The 23,659-nt window shown below is 41.4% G+C and overlaps 1 protein-coding gene across 4 annotated transcripts in view; it reads left to right on the top strand.

The window, feature by feature from the left end:
* RSPO2 (R-spondin 2) overlaps positions 1–23,659 on the top strand; it is a 125,570-nt gene that overhangs the window by 63,800 nt on the left and 38,111 nt on the right. For 2 of the 4 annotated variants that reach the window (XM_063131055.1, XM_063131058.1), the window contains exons 2-4: positions 5,506–5,694; positions 19,160–19,303; positions 22,234–22,422. In XM_063131055.1, coding sequence (XP_062987125.1) covers positions 5,506–5,694; positions 19,160–19,303; positions 22,234–22,422 — 522 coding nt within the window. The remainder of the gene's footprint in view (positions 1–5,505; positions 5,695–19,159; positions 19,304–22,233; positions 22,423–23,659) is intronic. The other 2 variants (XM_063131056.1, XM_063131059.1) reach the window with 2 other exon arrangements.

Raw genomic sequence — 23,659 nt, 5'->3', positions numbered from 1 at the left:
GGGTTGAGGAGGAGTCAGGGAAGGCTGGTGGCTCTGATGTCGGTTGGGTGGTGAATCTGCTCCAGGTTTCAGTCAGAACTCTAAAGGAGCTATCCAGGGTGCAGATTCCCCACCCCACTGACCTTGGAGGAATCAACCTCCACTGAGAGGAGTGTTGCATTCTCCCCCACTTATAATTTCCACGCCAAAACCATTCCTCCCAGCAGGTGTTTTGGGTCTCTCTCTCTCTCTCTCTCTCTCTCTCTCAGGGCCTTCCTAGATGAGGCCTTAGCGCGCTTTGAGACCCAGTTTCCCTGCTGTGCGTCCAGATGACGCACAGGGGAATCTGGGCCCAGGCCGCACTGAGGCCTCCTCTAACGCGCCATAAGCGAAGTCGCTTATGGCGCGCCTTTTCCACAGCTCCGGCCTGAGGCCGGGGCTGCGAAACGTCTAGGAAGGGAAAGAGAGGGGCAGCGGGAAGGCCGGACCCGGCAGGATGGGGGGGGGGAGAGCAGGCATCGGGGATGGCGGGGGAGAGAGAGAGCGCTGGGCGCCGCCGCCCGAGCAAGCAGGCGAGCGGCACTGCCAGGGCAAGGCCGGGGACAAGGAGGGGGGGGGCTTCATTTTTTTTTAAAAAAAACGGACTTACGTTCTCCACAGTCTTCAGGCCTCACATGGCCCCTTTAAACTTTTTTAAAAAATGGCAGACGCTGCAGGGATCACGACGTCCCTGCGCATCCCGCGTCTGGAAGCCCGGGCAGCGTGCGCCTCCCTGCCGACTTATCCCGGCAGGTCTAGCAAAGCCCTTAGTGTGTGGTGGGTTACTTCTAGTGTTGGAGCACCTCATCCACATGCATGCTAAATGGATGTGGATGAGGTAAGAGCTGCCCTTTAGCATATAGGATCAAACTGTGCTGTGGTATTTCTGAAGCTAACTAGTATCCTGTGAAATAAAGTTTGGTAGGTAAAGTGTGCATTAAATCTCCCCTATATCACATTTTATACAAATTTGGTAGTGACCAGATTTAAAGCAACTGTCATGTAAGCTTGCCCTCATTTTCATATGCTTTAGACCCTTGTATGAACCCATGTACAAAACTGAAATGTTTTCCCGTTGGTCAGAACACTGACTTTTAAAGGAATGGCTGAGGTGTGGTTAGGCTCTTTCCACATAGGGTTTGTTTCAGCAAATGACCCTCCATGAGAAACTGAAGGTTACGTCTGCACAGGAGGCCTTTACTGTGTTGAAGATGAAGGTCAGTTTGATCCTATATCCCTTAGCATATAGGATCAAACTGTGCTGTGGTATCTTTGAAGCTAACTAGTATCCTGTGACGTAAAGTTTGGTAGGTAAAGTGTGCGTTGTCAGTGGGCTTGCAGAGTTTTTCGCAGGCCCCCACCACTGCTTTCACATCTGTACCTCAACCTTTTGGGAGCCTTCCCAGAAATCTTTATCTTATGATAGTAGCTTGAATCAGCCAGGATCTAAAAATGGAGAATCCTTTAGTATGTTTGCCAAGAAGACAATCGGATTAATTAAGAGAATGTAGTATAAATAGATCAATAGAAGTGAAAGCCAGTGTCAGTAAGACTAATGAGTAAAGGCAGAAGCTATGAAAATAAAGGCTTAATAATTACATGCAATGCCTACTTAACTTCAGAAGAGGTGATTCTCAAGAGTTTTGGACATTACCTTATGTGCCCGGGGAAATATGTCATCCCTATGTTGTACTTCTTCATTGCTGGAAGCCAAGACAACCCGTTGTATACTTTCCCAACAGACTTATTTGATATGGGGTCTGTTGTACGTTAAGCTTCTTCAGACAAATTCAGACAACCACACTTGTGGTTGTGGGTGGAAAAGGGGAGAGTTTTGATGACAGGACAAAAGTGCAGTGGTGGATTCCTCATCTGAGGAAATTTTGTTCTGAGGAGGATGTGGCATTAGGGTTTTGAACATGCTTGTTAGTCCATATTGTCTGCTGACTGGGAACAGGTTGCCTTTTTTGGTCTGCTGTAAGAAGATGTGGTGGTGGTGATCATGGAGAGATCATGGTTTTCTCTACCTGCATTGATCATAGAGTTGAGACCTTCCCCTTTTCTTGGTCTCAGCAGTGGCAGGCAGCCCTACCAGTTTTGAGTCAGCCTCTCTTGATAACCCAGGCAAATTGGCTATGTGTTTAGAGTCAATCCAAGGTTTGATCAATGCTAGACCCAGGCGTCTTGCGGAACTGCCATCTTTTGGGATGTTCACACCATTGTGGGTTGCCCAACATCCAAACATTATAGTTATTTAAACAAGAAACGTCCACTATAGTTGTGGGGGGGGACCCACCATTGGCCACCACTTCTTTTTATATTTGCTATATTTACTATAAGTTGCACAAAATAACGTCAGTTATGGGGAGGCATATAAATATCATAAATAAATGCATTTGGAAGTGTATGTGGAGACCATCTGGTCATAGGTGTCCTCACCAGCATTCCCTCTAGATGTGTTGGACTGTTGGGAATTCTGGGAGTTGCAGCCCAACCTCATTTTTAAAGCACTGTGTTGGGGAAGGTGGGGCTACACCACCGTTAGGGTGCAATCCTGTGCTTGTTTGGACAGAAAGAGGTTCTACATCTCCAAGCATGCCCCAGCCAGCCTGGCTGGGCCATGCTGGGAGATGCAGAACTTCTTTCTGTCTAATCATGCATAGGGTTGCACCATTGGTCTTATTAATAATGAATGAACTGGCTTGGTTGTCTGAGATTGTTACATTTTATGCACTGAGGAAAGGAAAATCACTGTCATTACTTTGGGACATAACTAACATATGTCAAACAAAAATAAAAAATGCTGCTGTTCACACATCTGGATTTGTGGGCAAGCAACTCTGCAGGGATTCCCATTTTGTTTTTGTTTCCATGTGCCAACTAGAGCCAGGTTTGTGTTAGTTTGTTCCCTGGTTGTGGCACATTGGTGAAAAATCCAAATCGGTACCACTGAAATGCCTTTATTGGGCTAACCAAAAGATAACCTATATATATATGTGTGTGTGTGTGTGTGTGTGTGTGTGTGAGTGAGTGTGAGTGTGAGAAAGCTTTCGGCATCTTCAGTACTTTTCATCAGGCAAGATGTTATAAAAATGCTGGTGGGAAAGAGAGGAGAGGGGGGAAAGTTGTCTTGATGGTAAAATTACATTGTCTGCGTGTACAGAGTCTTGAGATGAAATGAGGGGGGCGTGGTCTGCAGATGTTCACTTTAGGGTCTGCAGGTCATACAATGATTTCAGGAAGGACCTGCAGCTGCTCCTGGGGCTGCTGTGAGCCAGATGTAGGAAAATCTTGGATCCTCCATTTTTAAAAATATAAAATCCAGTTATTCTCAGAAGTGATTTTTATCCTGGGTGAGACACTTGGACTCCTACCTATGATCAACACAGCTACTGATGGAAAATGTACCAGTTGTTATTTATTTATTTATTTATTTATAGCACTTTTATCCCGCCCTTTAGCCAAAAAAAGTCTCTCAAGGCAGCTTACAAAAATATTTCTTAAGACAGTCCCTGCCCACAGGCTTACAGTCTAAAAAAATGACACAAAAGGAAAGGGGACTGGGAAGGAGGAGGAAAAAAAGAAGAAGCAAATTCAGGAACTAGATTCTTAGTTGTAAAGTTCAGTAGTTGCTTCCTTTCCCTCTCCCTCTAATAGCCTCATACACAGATCAAGGCATGATGGAGGGCTGCCTGGCTGCTGCTTCCTTTCCCTCTTATGGCCTCAGCAGCTACAGTTGGTAGCGGGAGGGAGGGGGCTCTCAGCTGGAGCTGGACCCAGGCAAGATGGACAGGTGGTTATACCTCCCATGTGACGTGGTGAATGTGGTATTAGTTTGTCAGTCGCCATCTGGCCTAGGTTTTCAGCTGCTGGGCTGCGGTTACATATGTCCGCATCGTAAACATATGATGTTTTGGAATTGTAACATAGGGCTCATCTACACAAAGCAGGATATTCCACTATGAAAGTGGTATATAAAAGGCAAGAGCCATACTACTGCTTTATAGTGGTATTGAAGTGTACTGCAGGATCTACACTACTGCTTTATAGTGGTAATGAAGTGCACTGACAACTGTTGGAGCCCATGACGCATCTACACCAAGCAGGATATAATACTATGAAAGTGGTATGAGAGCAGTATATGGTATGTGTCATATGTCCCAACAGTTGTCAGTGCACTTCAGTACCACTATAAAGCAGTAGTGTGACTCCTGCCTCTTATATACCGCTTTCATACCACTTTCATAGTGGAATATCTGCTTGGTGTAGATGAGCCCGTAAACTGCAGATCTATTCCTAAATGTATGACTCCTGCTCCATTCTTTTTTGTTGTTTCACTAAGTGGATTTGTAAACAATACCTCTCCTGACATGAACCTACCCGTACACTACGCTCAACATCTAAGGTCTTCCTCTGGATGCCTACTCTGAGGGAAGCTCAGATGATGGCAACAAGGGAGAGGGCTTCTTCTGTGGTGGCCCCCCAATTATGGAACGATCTCCCTGATGAGGCTCACCTGACGCAAACATTGTTATCTTTTCGGCGCCAGGTCAAGACTTATTTTCTCATTTAACAGCATATGTTGAGTTTAAACTGACTCCAGAACTTGCTCCGGCCTGGCTAAGAGTTTAAAATTGTTTTAAATGTTCGCTGTTTTATGTTTTAAAATTTTGTATATTGATTTTTAATGTTTAGTCTTTTAATCTTTGTAAACCACGCAGAGAACTTCAGCTATGAGGCGGTATATAAATGTAAATCACTATCATCATCATCATCATCTCTAGTTTTCCATCTGGGATAACCTGTCCTCTACAGCTTTCTTGTCCTAAATAATACTTAAGATTGAGGGGTGGAGGATATATTTTTTTAAAAAATTACATTGATGTCATTCACAGATGTCGATTTTATGCTTGGTCGTGTATTCTAACTAGAAAAGAATACCTGAAATATTCATATTATAAGTTCCATCTAAAAATATACAGATGAAAAGGTGGTTCTTTTATTTCAGTTTGCATATGACAATCAATGTTATGACATATTAAATGGTATCTAGTTTAGACTGTGAGGCTCAAGTCATGCCACAGTATAGATGCTTTCCTCATTTGAAACTGGTTATTCTTGCTGCTCCCATCTGCGTCCAGAAAATATTTATAGTGTGTGTGTGACCCCGTTCCCATGATCAAAACTATCCACCATGGCTTAAATAAAACACAGTAATTTGTCTTAATCCTTGGCACCTTCCAGTGCCATTTCCCTAATTGCCCACTCGGGCGTGGCTTCTGAAAGTGGCTTCCCACTTCAATCTCATGTCTGGCCAAGGTTTCTTTATTTGTTTCTTTCTACAGTGTGGCTTTTATAGGGAAAATTAATAATGTTACATGCTGCCTTTGGGATATTAATACTGTTGTTTGTTTCCTTCCTCTCTTTCTCTCTCTCTCTCTCTCTCTCTTTTATAACCCCCCCCCAAAAAAACCCCTGTATTCACAGCTAACTATGGACCAAATCCAATTTGCAAAGGTTGTTTGTCTTGCACAAAAGACAATGGATGCCTCAGATGTCAGCATAAATTGTTCTTCTTCCTACGACGAGAAGGAATGAGGCAATATGGGGAATGCTTGAATTCTTGCCCGTCTGGGTACTATGGTCTCCGAGCCCCAGACATGAACAGATGTTCAAGTGAGTTTTCTCTACTTTGTGTTTTGTAATTCGTTCAACAGTGACTTCGTTTTGAAAATGGTAGTAGAAAGCATAAAAAAGATATTTTGAAGGCAATTCCATTATAAGCACACTTTCCTAAAAGAATCCCCAGCTAGCTCATACAAAATAATCTGTAAATTTATAATCTTGTGGATCTTTCTTGTCTTCCTTCCCTTAGGTGGAATAATTCTTTGAAACAAATGTCTCCCATGGGTTCCATAAAGGAATACATAGTTTTTATAAGAGCTTATGTATTTATGGTCTCAGAATATGTTCTTGCTTTCCCTCAGGACAAAGCCGATACACCTGTAATATTTTCTGCTCTGGTGGGCACAATACCGTAAACCAGCCTTGCCACACAAGGTGCCCAACAGATGTTTTGGACTATAATTCTCAGGATTCCTGACCATTGCCATGCTGGCTGGGGCTGATGGGAGTTAAGTCCAAACATGTGAAGGGCACCAGGTTGGGGAAGGCTGCATTAAGCGCTGTTGCTGCACCATATTGGTTAATTTTTGTGAAAGCATGCACCATTATTTGTTAGGAACTCGTGATTTATGTTGCTGTTTTATTTCTCTTGGTTCTGATTTTGTGTACATGCTCATTCTTGAAATGTCATTTTGACATGAAGAATGATTTTTTATTTTATTTCTGGAGCCTTTTTCTTAAACTTGAAAAAGCAATAACATGCTATTTTGTCATGTTTCCCCCCCCCCGCAAGATGGTTTTGCAGTTTTGCACAATTACCCATGCACATCGGTGTGACTTTAACTTGGGTAACTTTGTTCACGCCTGCTGAACTTGCAAACTTACCACATGATCCTTTGCATGTTTACTTGGAAGTAAATCCCACTGTGTCCAAAGGGGTTTATTCCTTTGTAAGTGTTTGTTTTTTAATTGCAGCCTACATTCAGTATTTTTTTGTTCTTGAATGTGAAATCTCTAAGGCTGCAAAGTGTGAAAACTAACTTCTCATGAAAAAAATGAAATTCTTAAAGTTGCCAAGCTTTTCATTTTGAAACACAAAGCATTCCAGTTCTTATGCTGGTGGAAAATGTTTGGAATCACATGTGATCATAAATCTTAATAAATAAAACATTTACCAACATTTTGCCCACATCTTTTCTACTAAATAATAAATCCATTTCATATTTATCCCTTCTCTTCACTCCCCAATATTCCAAATTTTATCCAAACAATCCATTACATTTGGCTTTTCCCCCATTCTAACTATCCCAATCCTCAACAGAGTGTTATCCTGGGCTCATCTACACCAAGCAGGATATTCCTCTATGAAAGCGGTATATAAAAGGCAGGAGCCACACTACTGCTTCATAGTGATATTGAACTGCACTGCAGGGTCTACACTACTGCTTTATAGTGGTACTGAAGTGCACTGACAGCTGTTGGGGCCCATGACACATCTACACCAAGCAGGATATAACACTATGAAAGCAGTATATGGTATGTGTCATGGGTCCCAACAGTTATCAGTGCACTTCAGTACCACTATAAAGCAGTAGTGTGGCTGCTGCCTTTTATATACCGCTTTCATACCACTTTCATAGTGGAATATCTGCTTGGTGTAGATGAGCCCCCTATATCTTTAAATAGTAACGAAGGAACCAATGTTGGTTTGCTGTAAATTTGAGTCCAGCATATATTGAAATATAATAATGGAGTGTGCTGAACCCTTACTTGTTTTTCAAGTAAGCTGTAGAACCCTAGTACTCATGCAGTCATTTAATTTCCCAAATAGCCTGCACAGTTGGGACATTTTCAAACATGCAATTTTTATGTTGCCGATTTCTGCTGTTTCAATTTGAATGTGGGATCCTTACCTTTTGTTCTCAAATGTTGCTGTGCATTGCTTAATATTTACCATGTGGCCACATTCGGCTGGAAGATGAAAATGATCCCTCTGTATGTATAGCTTCTATATTTTATTTGCGAAGCACTTTGTGATATTGGCCTTGGCTTTACATGCTTTAATTGTGATGTCAGGAACTCTACCCATTTTAAACTTTCCCCCCCACTGTTTGGTTTTACTTTCTTGCCTTGGCTATTCTCAGTTTTGTTTCTTTGTTTTGATAATTTCATTTGCTTGGAATTTTGGAAATAATGCATTTTTGAAAGATTTGAGCATATCTTTCCAAAATGCATTATTTCTAAACAAATAATTGGAATATTTGGATATTTCACATCATCACAAGTTGGCATGGAGTTCTAACCATTTTATAAGGAGTCATGATTAAATGTCTTGGTGCCTTTTTGTGCTGGCATTTGCATCCCAACTCTTCTGCCCATAATGTGGAGGTCCCATTGACTTCCATCAATCCCATTGATTTCTGAGTGACGTACTTGGAATTGGGGTGTTGGTCAGATTTACTTTAGGCTTAGTCCAGCCTTCCCCAACTTGGTACCCTCCAGATGATTTGAAATTCAACTCCTAGCTTTGATGACAGTTGGCCATGCTGGCTGGGGCAGTTGGGAGTTGTAGTCCAAAGCACCTGGAGGGCACAAGTTGGGGAAGGCTGGCATGGACTTCCTCGCAATTTCCTTCAGACCGCCTGTCCTGAGATTGGTAGTCAAGCAGGCAAATAGGCCAAGCCAGATGGTTGGGAGAAGTTCCGTATGTACCTAAATGACAAATTGCTAGACTAAGGAGTCAGAGCAGAGCTGACAGCTTTATATGTTTTCCTCTGTGCTTGCACTGTGTTGCTACTTGGAGAAGAGAAATGGGTAAGAGGGAGGGACATCCAGCTACTCTCTCTTCCTTTTTATCCTGTCTTCCACTATTGTGCGGGGACTTGCTTCTCCTGTTTTTACAATAGCCACAGAACGAGTCAACTCAATACACCCTTGAGGTGGTTGTTGTTGTTGTTGTTGAGGGGGGGTCGTTTTATGGTCCATCGCCCCTCCAAACCATCACGTTGGCAGTGCTTTTGCTCAGCACTAGGTGGCCCTGAAATACAGCAGCTCCACTTAGGAATGTAGGAGAAATCTGTCTGAGGGCCGGAGTTCAACAGGCTTTCCTTGGTTCAGCCCCCACCACCCCAGGACTTCATTTTGGTTCCTGCTGTGGCACCTGAGTCAGTCTGCAGTGAGTTGAGCCAGTTTGTGGATTTTCCAGGCGTTTTGCTCATTTCCCCCCCCCCCGCAGGTATTGCAATTTGCGTAAATTTCTGAGCAATTAGCATAAATTGCAGAACCTGCCATAAAAAGGTGCACACACAAAAAAAAAAGTTCCCAGAGTTCAGAGTTTGGGGGAAAGTGTTTGCGAGCTGAACAACAGGCTTTTCCCCAAACTCTGTATATTTTACATGTCAGCACTGACCATCTGAGTTCACTATTTGAAGAAGTGATGCAGACGGTGCCAGGTTCCAGCCTGAGCATCTCCAGTTAGAAAGGATCACGTCAGAGGTGATGGGAAAAGATCTTTACCTGACACTCTGAACAGCCATTACCAGGCAGGGAAAGCAATATTGGGCTAGAGAGACCAATAACATAAGGCAGCTTAACGTGGTCCGAATCAAGAAATGCCACAAGACTGCTCCGAATTGAAACACTAGTCATAGGAACATGGGAAGCTGCCTTACACTGAGTCAGACAATTGGTCCATCTAGCCCAATATTGTCAACACTGACTGTCAGCGGCTCCCCAGGGTTTCAGGCAGGATTCCTTTCCTTCCGTACCTGGAGATGCTGGGGATGGGACCTGGACCTTCTGCATGCAAAGCAGGAGCTGTAGTTTTCTTTATAGTTTATCAGGACATGCTCTGAAATTGTGGATGGCAGGCTGCTTTGCAAGTCCTCAGTTGTGTTTATTTATTATACTTATATCCCACCTTTTATCTCCAAGGAACCCAAGGTGGTGGACATAATCCTCCTCCTCTCCATTTTATCCTCTCAACAACAAACTTGTGAGATGATAATAATAATAATAAAAATAAAAATAAAAATAAATTTATTTCTTACTCACCTCTCCATTTGGATCGAGGTGGGGAACGACAATAAGTATAAAATATATAAAAGTGATTTTAAAACATAGTATACATTATTAAAACATCCTAAAAGCATCCTAAAATTCCACTGGATAGGCCTGCTGGAATTGATCAGTCTTTATAGCTTTCTTAAATGCTAAAAAACTGTTAGGTTGATGAGTCTCCTCCAGCAGGCCATTCCACAGTCTGGGAGCAGCAGAGGAGAAGGTCCTCTGTGTAATACTTGCCAGCCTAATTTTGGCAGATTGAAGTAGATTCTTCCCAGAGGACCTGAGTGTGTGGGTGGATTGTATGGGAGAAGGCGATCCCGCAGGTAGCCTGGACCCAAACCATGTAGGGCTTTAAAGGTAATAGCCAACACTTTACTGTATACTTCGCCCAGAAACTAATTGGCAGCCAGTGAAGAGATTTTAAAACTAGTGTTTTAAAAGGTAGGCTGGGCTGAGAGTCTGTGACTGGCCCAAAGTCACCCAGGGGGGATCTACACTACTTATTATTATTATTATTATTATTATTATTTATTTATTTATTTATTTATTTATATATATAGCACCATCAATGTACATGGTGCTGTACAGAGTAAAAAAGTAAATAGCAAGACTCTGCCGCATAGGCTTACAATCTAATAAAATCATAGTAAAACAGTAAGGAGGGGAAGAGAATGCAAACAGGCACAGGGTAGGGTAAGCAGGCACAGGGTAGGGTAAAACTAACAGTATAAAGTCTGCACAACATCAAGTTTTAAAAGCTTTAGGAAAAAGAAAAGTTTTTAGTTGAGCTTTAAAAGCTGCGATTGAACTTGTGGTTCTCAAATGTTCTGGAAGAGCGTTCCAGGCGTAAGGGGCAGCAGAAGAAAATGGACGGAGCCGAGCACTACTGCTTTTAAAGTGCTTTAAAGCACTTTGAAAACGTTTTGAAAACTGTATATGCAGTGTGTCCTGGGCCCCAACAGTTGTCAAAACTGTTATAAAGCACTTTAAAGCGCTTTAAAGCAGTAGTGTAGATCCCCCCTCCCCCAGTGGGTTTCCATGGCCGAGTGGGGACAAGAACAAGGATCTCCCAACTCCCAGTCCAACCCTCTAACCACTACACCACACAACTCCTGTCACTGTGTGTGTGGACATAAGCTGCATACCTGGCTTTCAGTTGTTGGCCTGTGTGTGATAGAGCTTGGCACCACCAATAATTCACACTCTCAGTCTGTGCACAAATAACTTCCGAAGATGACTCTACTTGGTGAAATCGTGCACATTATTTTTTTCTTGTCTAATAGTCAATGACTGTCAATAAATAGCTGTCTGTCTTGTTTATCTTTAATCTCTTTATCCCTTTTCTTGAAGTGTGTTTTTGTGTTATCCCATATGGTGCTTCAACTTCTACAAAACGCTGCCCTGCTATTTTTCATAGGTTGTCCAAATACGCAAATGATAGTATTAAATTTTTATTTCATGATGTTGGACGCCCTTTTTATCTCTGAACATTTTTTTTTTGTCTGTTGTTCAGACATTGTTTTCACTGTTTAAAAATAGTTCTGGCTAACATCCCTACTGATGGTTATAGAAGGAGGCTCAAGCAAGTTCAATGTAAAATGCCTAACCTATTAATATCTTTGAGCACAATAAATCTTCAACCTTTTTTAAAAATAATAATTCTGGAATGTTTTCTGATTTGCGCTAGAAAACTGCTAGAACCCATATCTTAGGGAAAACAGGGACATGGATTTAACAGTGCCTGTCTTGCCAGATATAACACTGTAAATGCCACGTGGCAGCTCTAAAATTATGAAGGGGGGAAATTGCGTGTTTTCAAACTAATTTTCTTTACTAGCTGTGATCTAGGCATCTTAAATTTGCAGGACTGTTTAAAGATCTGTGTTTTTCTAGATGTCATGTAATTTCATCCCGAAAGCATACTTTTTTTATATAAAAACAACAACTATTTTTTTTTTAAAAAAAGAAACATTGCTGGGTTGAAGTAAACTAACCACCCTTCAAGCAACAAGAATTATTTCTTAAGCTGTTAATCATCATAGCAGGGTTGATCCAACACAATGACAGACCGCATAGAATTGAGCGATTTATTGGGCATAGTCAATATTACAAGCTGTTGAGTCCTGCAGAGGAGCTTTCAGTAAAAATTATTCCATGTCCAAACCTCAGGCCTGTTGTGAGCTTACTGGGGATGGGTGGGGGAACGGATTGTGTGGGAGTTTTAAAATTTCTTTGTGGGCTGATAGTTGAAGAGGAACAGCAGAAGCAAGGAAGTGGGGAGAGGGTTTGGAACTTGTGCAAGCTGTGACTGTGCTTCTTTTGCCCTATTATCCATTTTTCATCTGGGCTTAATTTTATTCCACACTTCGTTTAAGTGTTGAATATGGTATACCTGAAGTCAGCCCCCCACTGCAGTTTGATTACAATTAACCCATGATTTGTTGGGACATGCACTGTGTATGAGCCACTTCATTTGCAGCTACAACCAACAATCATCCCATTCATAGGTTGTTAGTGTAACATCTGAACCCAGACACTTTGGGTTATTTGTGGGCTAAATAACCCAGAGTTAACCTAAGAACAAAGCATGGATTATCTTCTGGTTGTTTAAACCACAAATAACCCCAAGTGTGAATAGCCCCATTATCTAGACTAGCCTTTTTGTGAAATCCAGCGAAGTCTTAGTAGATAGCTGAATATTTTATATTTTCTGAATTTTTTTTTACCATGGAGATTCCTTTAAATAAATAAAAACAACCACCACCAAATGAAGTATATGCATGTGTAAACCAGACCAGTGACTCACAGATTAATATCTGGACTACCTCCACTCAAGTGTTAATCTTTTTTTAAAAAAAAATAATTGCAAATTTTGCAGCCTTCTAAACTCAAAAATGCATGTTATAAAATACTAAAAATTGATTATACCAGGATAATACACTGGGCCAAACAAGCACTTGTGGTTTTGAAATGGAAATTAATTACAGGCAGCACAATCCTATCCATTCAGTTCAATGGGACATATTCCCAGGTAAGTGAGCATAGATGACAGTCTAAGAAACCAGCTGAGCCTCAGATTTTGTCTACTTTCATTTTCCCAATAAGGTGATTTTAAGGCTCTATTGTAATCTTCTAGATTTATAGGCTGTTTAGGCTGTGTCATGTCAGTAAAATTGCCCATGAACATCTCTCTGACTTTAATATGAGAATTTAAGACAATTTTATATTTTGAAAGTGCAAAGTAATTCCTGCATGCCAATGGAAGTTTAGAAAATATGCCATGTCTTGTAGTTTTATCCTCAGTACTATTACAACATTTTATATAAAAAATCATAGGGCAAAATATAGTGTTGTTCAGGAGGGCTTTTGCTTGTTCAACGAGACTTCTCCCCTCTTTTCTCCCCCCCCTCAAATCTGCTCCAAAGCGTCCCTCAAGCCTCTAGACATGTGGGTGAGGGCTGCAGCAGAAGGGGGGATCACCCCCCTTCTGTTGATGGGATATGTTGATTGGAGGGACCAATTCAATACAGAGTTCAGGACACGGAATAATGGACTCAAGTTACAGGAAGCCAGATTCTGGCTGGACATCAGGAAAAACTTCCTGACTGTTAGAGCAGTACGACAATGGAATCAATTGCCTAGGGAGGCTGTGGGCTCTCCCACACTAGAGGCATTCAAGAGGCAGCTGGACAGCCATCTGTCAAGGATGCTTTAAGGTAGATTCCTGCAATGAGCAAGGGGTTGGACTCGATGGCCTTATAGGCCCCTTCCAACGCTACTATTCTATGACTCTATGACCATGACAGCTCCATAACGTTTTCTAAAAGTTGTTCCATTTTTTGGTTCTGCTATCAAAATTTCCAGTTGCATTTCCCCCCTTTTTAGATTATGCTTTTGTTTGATTTGATTTCTATACATTTCTCTGTCCCTGCAATCGTCTGGAGTGGCTTTGGAAACTATTGGCATAAAACTAACCAAACTCTACTTTTTTAAAAAATCTGAAGTCATCTTTGTGTTTATTTTTGAGATAACCCTTATATACGGTTAAAATATGCCTAGTTCTCTGTGAGGTGACCCAGGATACACTCAATATGAGAGGAATTTACCCTTAAAGGCGCCCTGAAAATCATTTTAAATAAGTATGTTTGAATTTATTTATTTATTTATTTATTACATTTTGATACCGCCCAATAGCCGAAGCTCTCTGGGCGGTTCACAAAAATTAAAACCATCATAAAACAACCAACAGGTTAAAACACAAATACAAAATACAATATAAAAAGCACAACCAGGATAAAACCACGCAGCAAAATTGATATAAGGTTAAAATACAGAGTTAAAACAGTATAATTTAAATTTAAGTTAAAATTAAGTGTTAAAATACTGAGTGAATAAAAAGGTCTTCAGCTGGCGACGAAAGGAGTACAGTGTAGGCGCCAGGCGGACCTCTCTGGGGAGCTCATTCCACAACCGGGGTGCCACAGCGGAGAAAGCCCTCCTCCTAGTAGCCACCTGCCTCACTTCCTTTGGCAGGGGCTCACGGAGAAGGGCCCCTGTAGATGATCTTAAGGTCCGGGTAGGTACATATGGGAGGAGGCGTTCCTTCAAATAACCTGGCCCCAAACCATTTAGGGCTTTAAATGTCAATACCAGCACTTTGAATCGGGCCCGGACCTGGACTGGCAGCCAATGAAGTTCTAAAAGGACTGGCGTAATGTGATATCGCCAGCCAGTCCCTGTTAGTAAACGGGCTGCCCTGTTTTGTACCAGCTGAAGCTTCCGGACCGTTTTCAAAGGCAGCCCCACGTATAACGCATTGCAGTAATCCAAACGAGAGGTTATCAGAGCATGGGTAACTGCTCATACACACGTTGAAATGTAGGTAAGGGCTCATTTCTCACAAAGTGATTGGGCAGGATCGTGCCTGCATATTTTGCCGTCTATCTGAAATTAAAGCTGTGAACCTGAACCATTTGATGGTCTAAAACGGCATGAGGTAACATGGTTAGAATCAGGGTACTGTCCCATCCTTCAGCATGTCTTACCCAGCAAAGCGCATTGGAGCAATTGCTTCTGTGGAACCATTACAATCCCATCTTTGTATATTAGAATTATTTGTTACATTTCTATATCGCCCCATAGCTGAAGCTGTCTGGATGGTTTACAAAGATGAAAACATTAAAAACAGTATACAAAATTCAAAAACACACAACAGACAGTACACACAGAGACAACATGCATCTAAAAACAACTTTGAGCAATCAGCCAAACCATAAAAACAAATCTGGGATAGATTAAAAACTCATCACATGCTGTTAAATGCCTGGGAAAAGATTATATGTGAATTTAGCAGCTATTTTTTTTAATTAATTTATTTATTTATTTCCCACCTTTTCCCCAGTACTGTGACTCAAGGCGGTTTACAAGATTAAAACATGTACAATTAAAACATATAAATTACAAAAGTTAAAATAGAATTAAACCTACAGTAAAATTAAAAACATGTTCTAAATTTTAAAAACTGTAACAGGCTAAAAGGGGGGGGGGGGATCCAATACATTAACACAGGTCCAGTATAGTTCCAAAAGCCTGCTGAAACAAAAACGTTTTTGCCTTTGTATGTCAGTGTATGTGCATGAATGCACAGGGGGGAAAGGGCCCTCGTGTTCTAGCTTCTGTACAGGTCCTCAGAGTGATTTGGTGGTCCATGTCTAGAGGGTCTACAGTCTGACTTTAGAACACACAGCTGAATAACCAAGGTGTGAGTAGAGATACAAGTGAAGTGAGGCTGCAGTCGTTTGGGGAAAGAATGATCATTCCTGACTTGGAAAACGGTGAAACTTGACACGTCACCACTAAGCACATTAACTGGTTTCAAGAGGAATTACCGGAAGTATGTTTTAGACAATAACTCCTAGCATTCCTGACTATTGGCCATACTGGCTGGAGTTTATGGGAGTTGAAGTCCAAACCATCTGGAACTCACCAGGTTTGGGAAAGCTGCACCATGGCTTGTTGTCCTGGGAATGAGCCATGTGCCCATACTCTCCCTATTCATCCTCCTCTCCATTCCCCCACATACCTGGTTTTGGCACTGAGATGATGGCTTGTTATAATCACAGTCTTCAGTTGCATTAGAACCGGGAAAACTGCAGTTTAAAACCCTGCTTTCTAACCAGAATATGAAACCAGTATTCATAGTGTGGTCTTGCTTGTATCTTTTCCTATCCCCTCTATGTAATACGTGCAGGCCCTTCTCCCAAAATCTAAGATTACATGCATGTTTTGAATACTTGTTTCTTGCAAAAGATGTTCAAGTGATCGGAGTTTGGCATTCAGGTTCACCCGTCTGCAGGTGAAAGTTGTAGGTAACTTCCTGGCTACAGAAACCTCACTTCCTTTCTATATGAAGAATGCCTGACACTTCCCAATATGTAATGATAAACATCCCAAAGGTTAGGAACCGTCCAACTATCAGAAGGTGCCTATCAGGAAAGGGAAAGACAAAAGATGTATCACAGAGTGTCTAGCTACAATATGAGCAAGAAACGGAAATGGAAAATTTAACATAGGAGAACACTACCTGTATTCACCGCTCAATTAAGATGGGAAGGTGTTATTTTATTTATTTATTTCATTTCATTTCATTTCATTTTTATACTGCCCAATAGCCAAAGCTCTCTGGGCGGTTCACACAAATTAAAAACCATTCTGGGTTTTTTAAACCCGCTCTTTCCAGAAGATAGCATGGGAGGGTTCTTAGAAGCTGAAGACGTCATGTAATGAACCTGCGAACTTCCACGAGTGTCCAATCACGAGTGTGCTATAAATCGCTCATTTAGAGAAGCTCTGAGTGAAAAATAATAGACAACAACATGCAGCTTTTTGTTTACCAAAGACCTAGATTTTTTAACCAGAATATTACAGTTTCTCTCTCTCTCCCTTTTACAGTTCCTATTGGGGGTGGGGAGTCTGTTGCAAATATGTTTTTCCATCCAGTATTGGAAGCAACAGCTAATACATAGCCACATAGATCAGAGATGTTGAACATCTTTCAGCTGAAGGGCCGAATTCAATTTCAGAGAAGCCATCAGGGACTGCATTCCAGGGGTGGGTGAGGCCAAATGCAAAACAGTGGGTCCAAAATACAGCATATTTTGGCTTAAATCTCTTCCTTCCAGTAACTAACCCTTCAGGGAAGCATTTCAAGCTTGTAGAATGGCAGTGGTGGTGAGGAACCAGGAAACTACTGAACACTAAGTGGTTGGGTCTACTGGTGAGCTGGATTGAGCCCACAAGCTGGAGTTTCTTCACCCCTGGAGTAGATGTTTGCATCACTTGGATGCGTGTGTGTGTGTGCCCGGGGGGGGGTATCTTTCAACAGGAGTTTTTATTTCAGTATTTATTTATTTATTTATTTATTGCATTTTTATACCACCCAATAGCTGAAGCTCCCTGTAGTGTGTTAATGGACAAAAATATTTTTTTGGGGGGGGGAAACCCCTTTTCTATCTCTGCAAGGTTTTGAAATCAAGAAACAACAGCTCCCCAGCATCTTGAAGACTGGTTATTTATATAATTTCACTGCTCCCCACAACACTGTGGTCAACAAGGTGTTAGATATATATTCAAAAAGTGTATGGAATAAAGCAACATAAACAAAAACAATATGTCCATTTTCAATTATTCAGGACAAATGAAGTAGAAGTACAGCAAGAGACTGAGAAATTGAAAAAAGAGAGTCTTTGTATGTGTTTCAGTTGGCAGATAAAGGCAAGGCCTGCACTGCCTCTGATGTGTGTATATTTAATTCTTATGTGTGGGTAATAGGCCAAGTCATGTGTGAATAAATGCCCTGTATATAACTATATATGAATAGCTAAGGCCTGAATATGAAGTTATGGATACTGTTGTTTTTATACTGTTTTTATACTGTTGTTTTTTTGTTTCTGATGTTTTTTTAAATCTTGTGTTCTTTTTAATGTTTACTATTTTTAACTGTTGTAAACCACCCAGAGAGCTTCGGCTGTGGGGCAGTATATAAATGTAATAAATAAATAAATAAAATTATTTCTTTGTGGGATAACCATGCATGGCTGGTGAAGATCAGGAGTAGGGAGCAGGTGACTATATTATGCCTTAAGGAGGCTGCCCTAAGATCTTGTCAGAAGAAGGTCACACAAGCAGGCATTAAACCCAGATAAACGGTCCAAGCAGCCAGAAAGACAACCAGAGGAGCTTTGGGAGTCAGAGGAAAACTGTACCAAAGAGCTCGACCTAGTTGCGAATGTATTTGGCTGGGGTGGAAGTTTAGGGAATTTGGTCCGAGCTAAAAGAAGTCATTCGAGAATTCGGTCTGAGGTAAAAGAAATCATCAAGAGGCTTGTTGCAGCAACAGTGTCTCGAGTCCTTAAGAATTGGCACTAAGCAGTCTTTTGAAACCCCCAAAGTAAACATTAGTAATCCCCTTTAATAGTTAATTTTGTCTCTAGTTTTAGTGCCCATCTCAAGGGCTAAGATTCTTAATACCAGCAACTAGGAGGTTTTGAAATATTCTAACAGACTTGGTGGCAACAGAAAATGGCCAGCTTGGTGAACCCCGAGTAATAGTGGCAGAGAGTTCATCAGGCCCTGAAATATAAACATTTGCTATAAATAAGAAACATAGGTGGGATTGCCGAGTGAGGGAGCAGTTACCCCCACAGGTGGTGGCAGTGCTGGAGAGAGGAAACTCCCCGATGATGATGATGTTCTTAAATATTAATTGATGCTGGTTACAGAAACAGATGTTATAAATGGCATTGTGTTCAGGAAAAAATGGTGCACACACCCCTTTGAGTATCCTCTCTTCCGCTCTGCAAGTTACCCCATATCCTAATACCATCATGCTCCACCCAACTAGAAGCAGAAACCACCATCAATATGAAGTGGGGGCAGGTAAATGGACACTATGATGATGGCGCACCATGGAGTAAGTGCTGCGACACATTACAGAAAAGTGGAAGAGGAGTGAGCCCAGGTCGCTCATCTACACCAAGCAGGATATTCCGCTATGAATATGGTATATAAAAGGCAGGATCTACACTACTGCTTTATAGTGGTATTGAAGTGCACTGACAACTGTTGGGGCCCATTGACACATCTACACCAAGCAGGATATAATACTTTGAAAGTGGTATGAAAGCAGTATATGGTATGTATCATGGGTCCCAACAGTTGTCAGTGAACTTCAGTACCACCATAAAGCAGTAGTGTGGCTGCCTTTTATATACCTCTTTCATACCACTTTCATAGTGGAATATCTGCTTGGTATAGATGAGCCCATAAACTGCGGATCTATACCTAAATGGATGACTCCTGCTCCATTCTTTTTTGTTGTATCACTCAGTGGATTTGTAAAACCGTGGCGGGGGAAAATACCTGTTGTTGTTCTTTTCCCCCAACCCCTTAGGGTGCAGAATAGAGAGCTGCGATTCTTGCTTTAGTCGAGACTTTTGCACCAAGTGCAAACCTGGGTTTTACCTCTACCGAGGCCGTTGCTTTGGAGAATGCCCGGATGGCTTCACGCCTTTAGACGAGATGATGGAATGTGTGGGTAAGTACCTTTACAGAATACTTCCTGTGTCTCAACTCTTTCTTCCTTCCTCTCCTTCCCATATTGCAGCACTAGCATAATGTCAGAGTGCCTTCTAAAGCTGTTTTGTCCAATCAGGTTCTGCAGGTTTTGGAGATTGAAGAAATTGTGGGAATGAAGATAGAACGAACACCAAAAGTTGCATTACTGTCACTATTTGAAGATTTAGAATGTAAAAAAAAGAAATTAAGGAATTGATAACGAATTTGCTGACTGCAGCAAGATTGATTGTAGCTAGGAACTGGAAGATTCAAGGAGATTATTGTATTGAAGAATGGTACAAAGAAGTATGGGATATAGCTATTAATGATAAATTGACTTGTAATATTAAATGGAGAAGAGGTATAGCTAAAACAAATGATTTTGAAGGAGCCCAGAGAGCTCCGGCTATTGGGCGGTATAGAAATGTAATAAATAAATAAATAAATCTGGAAACAGTTCCTAATATTCATGTTTTTTAAGGGAAGTGGGAAACCACCAGCAGAAGAAAGTATGAGATTTTGGAATCAGGAATGAGATCCCGAGGTGGGGGGTGCACTTATATGTTAAGTTTGATTATGTTATATAGATACAATATTAATGTTAATCAACATTTATGTAGTATGTTGTTTTTTTCTTAATTGTAATGGTGTATGTTTAAGTAAAAAAGAAAAAAAAGGTTCTGCAGTCCATTTGCATATACCTTAACTTCCAATGAGTGTCCCTGATTAATCAGGATCCCTATTCTACTGCACATGCGCAGAAAGGCATGTGCATGGATGCAAAATGCCAATGTGTTGCTTCCCATCCACCCTACTCAGCCTCACCCCATCCTTATAAGCGCCTATCAGGATATAGTTTGGACACAAAAGGACAGCCTTTTCTGTTGGCAAAACTGGTATCTGTACCACTGAGTTTTCCCTCTTACCCATCTGCAAAATGTAATTACACTTAATCCAATCTATGCACTATTTTTTTCATTTGCACTATGTTGTTGGTTTTCCCACCCAGCCCATTTCAGAAGTGGTACAATCAGTGAGAATCAGTGTCTTAGAATAACAAATTTCTCTCTTTTTTTAATCTGTAAAATATTGGAGAAGATGAATCTGAGCTGCAGTTTTTAAATAAAATAAAATTAAAAAATGCTCTAATGGTCTGAAACTATCTGGATGTTGAGATAGGTTTACAAGTTCATACATTACATCACTGCATAAAAACGTTGGCCAGTGTTTGGTGCATCAGCTAGATGGAAATGGCTAATGTGCTATAATAAAGTTAGAGCAATGCAATTAATCTTCTTACCGTTAATAAATCTAGAGTAATGGGTCCCAGGGAAATTTCTGTTTCTGAAACCTGATGGCTTTTCTCCAAGCAAATCATAAGGATACTCTGAAGCACTCCTGTGCTTAGTTACTTTGATTTTCTTTGCAACTGAAATAAAAAAATATATTAAAAAAAATTAAAAGCCTAAGTTGCTGTGAAATTATCTTCCTCATTTAAAAATAAAATCCCAACAAATATACGATGGCAGTTTGGTGACTCATGACTGTAAGCGAGGCTGAAACCTAATACTAGACGCAGTAATGTCATTGCTCGATTTTATTTTTCCTATACTTAGATTTGGGATCCAAGTATTGTGATGTATAGATGAATTTGCGACACATCACACTGTGTACTCCTGGATGTGGTATTCCCATTCTTTACCCCTCATTTTATCTGATGAGGTCATGATAAGCTCATTCTCTTGATTTTTTATTTATGGTAGGAAGATGAATTGCATTCGAGCTGGGGTGATGAGCCTCAGCCCTAAGAGCCAAATCTGGCCTTCTGGGGTTGATTTATTTATTTTATGTACAGTATTTGTATACTGCTCCATGTCTTTGTATACTGCTCCATGTATACTGTATACTGCTCCATGTATTTGTATACTGCTCCATGCGTTAGGTGGCAGAGCAGCACCAAATCGGTGCTGCTCTGCCACCTAACCCCGAGTTATCACTGGTGTGGGGTGGCAACAAGTAATCTAAATGAAGGGAGGCAGCACGGGCTTTCCAGTGGCCATTAGGCTCACTGGGCCCGCCTCCTGTCCAGTGGATGGCAGCCAATCAAGGGTCTCCATCCACCAGGCCAGGCCTCCACTGCAATTCCAGAGCAAGTATAGACAGCGGGTGGGGAAAGGTTGGGATAAGTCACCGACTTTTTTTCTCCACAGCTTCACTGGAAAGCCCCAGGTGGGTGCACAGTGGGTGCTACGTCATATAATAGATGCAGTTTCACTGTGCACACACACCCAGGGCTTCATGTGCATTTAGAAAGCCCCCAGAATGACGAACATAAGAAACATAATACTGAAAAGACAAAAACACCATATTAAAATTATTAAAAACAGAATGCCAATAAAAAACATGGCTGGTCATTTAAGGAATGCTTCCTGGAACAGAACTTTTCTCAGGAGGCACTGGAAACAACACAGTATTCGCACCTGCCTGACCTCCAGGAGCAGGGAATCCCAAAGAAAGAGGGCCACCACACTGAAGGGTCTTCTCCGGGTGGACTCCAATCAGGCCATGGGTCCATATGGAACCACCAGGAACATGTCCTCAGATGACCTCAGTGAGTCATCTCCCTTACTGACCAGGCAGGTCAGTAAGGGAGAAGGCTCTCTCTCAGGTATTCAGGTCCCAAGTTGTTTAGGACTTTGCACGCTATTACCAAAACCTTAAACCTGCCCAGTAGCAAATAAGCAACCAGTTTAATTACCTCAGCAAAGGAGTTACATGACAACAACCGAGCTGCTGCATTCCCACTAAATTCCCAGTGGCATGTATTTTGGATGAACAACATGCGGACATCAAAAGCCAGAGGTTGCTAACTAGTTACATTTGTGTGTGCATGTTTCTTGGTTTCCCCAGAAGGCTGCGAAGTGGGCCCATGGAGCGAGTGGGGGATTTGCAGCAGAAATAACAAGACATGTGGATTTAAGTGGGGTTTGGAAACGAGAACAAGGCAGATCGTGAAAAAGCCAGCAAAGGACACGATACCTTGCCCAACTATTGCAGAGTCCAGAAGATGTAAAATGGCCCTGAGGCACTGTCCGGGAGGTAAGCACGCAAAATGCAAAATCTTTATGAGCTCTTCTGCTCACTATAGCTATGCTTGTTTAAGCAACATAGAACACTCTCTATTGCTTTCCAGAATTCGGAGAATACATCTAACATCTTGTTCTGTGAACACACAAATGCTGAAATACAAGTCTGCATCTCTGTGTAATGTATAGAACAAATTCATTAAATCCTGCTGTAGAGAACGTCATTCTATAATAATATAAGATTCAGCCCTTAAATCACATATATAGTCATAAGTAAGTCCCACTGAGTTCAATAGGACTTACTTCCAGGCAAGTGTGTATAGAATTGCAGCCTATGGGCTCAGCTACACCAAGCAGGATATTCCACCATGAAAGCGGTATATAAAAGGCAGGAGCCACACCACTGCTTTATAGCGGTATTGAAGTGCACTGCAGGATCTATGCTACTGCTTTATAGTGGTACTTACAGTAAGTGCATTGACAACTGCTGGGGCCCATGACACATCTACACCAAGCAGGATATAGCACTATGAAAGTGGTATGAAAGTAGTATATGGCATGTGTCAATGGGACCCAACAGTTGTCAGTGCACTTCAATACCACTATAAAGCAGTAGTGTGGCTCCTGCCTTTTATATACAGCTTTCATACCACTTTCATAGTGGGATATCTGCTTGGTGTAGATGAGCCCTACATAGAAGTTGCTTTTTAATGCACATGTGCGGTAGGGACAACGGGTTGCAGGAATCACGTGACCTGTGCTGGGAACCTATTCACCTGTGCTTCCAAGCCCCCATGTGGTTAGGGTTAGATTGTGTCTGCTTTTTGTCTGCTTCTATGGAAAAATGAAGTTAATGACCCTGTTCAGATGACATGCAAAGCTGTGGTTAGGCTGCTAACCCTTTTGCAGCAAGTGGTTAGTATGCATGGTTCAATTGTGGTTATGTAGCCACCATGTTTAGGAATGGTTCACACGACACTGTAAGCTCAAAATGCTTAACCATCATCGACATGAGAAGTCATCTGAACAGGGTCAATTACAGTTTGACCATATTTAATTTTACTTTGTAAAAGTAGCCTCCTTCTAATATTGTACATTCTTCAGGCAATCTTGTTAACTATAGAGAAAATGCAGGAAGTTCTAAAAGGAGTAATATTCAGTGACTTTAAGAACTCTAATCTCCATAAATAACTGTTAAAAATGAGGACGATAAAATCTCCTTCTCTAATGTTCTCAGTCTATATATTCAC

The sequence above is a fragment of the Elgaria multicarinata genome, chromosome 7 (assembly GCF_023053635.1).
Source record: "Elgaria multicarinata webbii isolate HBS135686 ecotype San Diego chromosome 7, rElgMul1.1.pri, whole genome shotgun sequence".
Classification (NCBI taxonomy): Eukaryota; Metazoa; Chordata; class Lepidosauria; order Squamata; family Anguidae; genus Elgaria; species Elgaria multicarinata.
The sequence above is the reverse complement of the archived record's forward strand: the minus strand, read 5'-3'. Positions and strand labels throughout refer to the sequence as shown.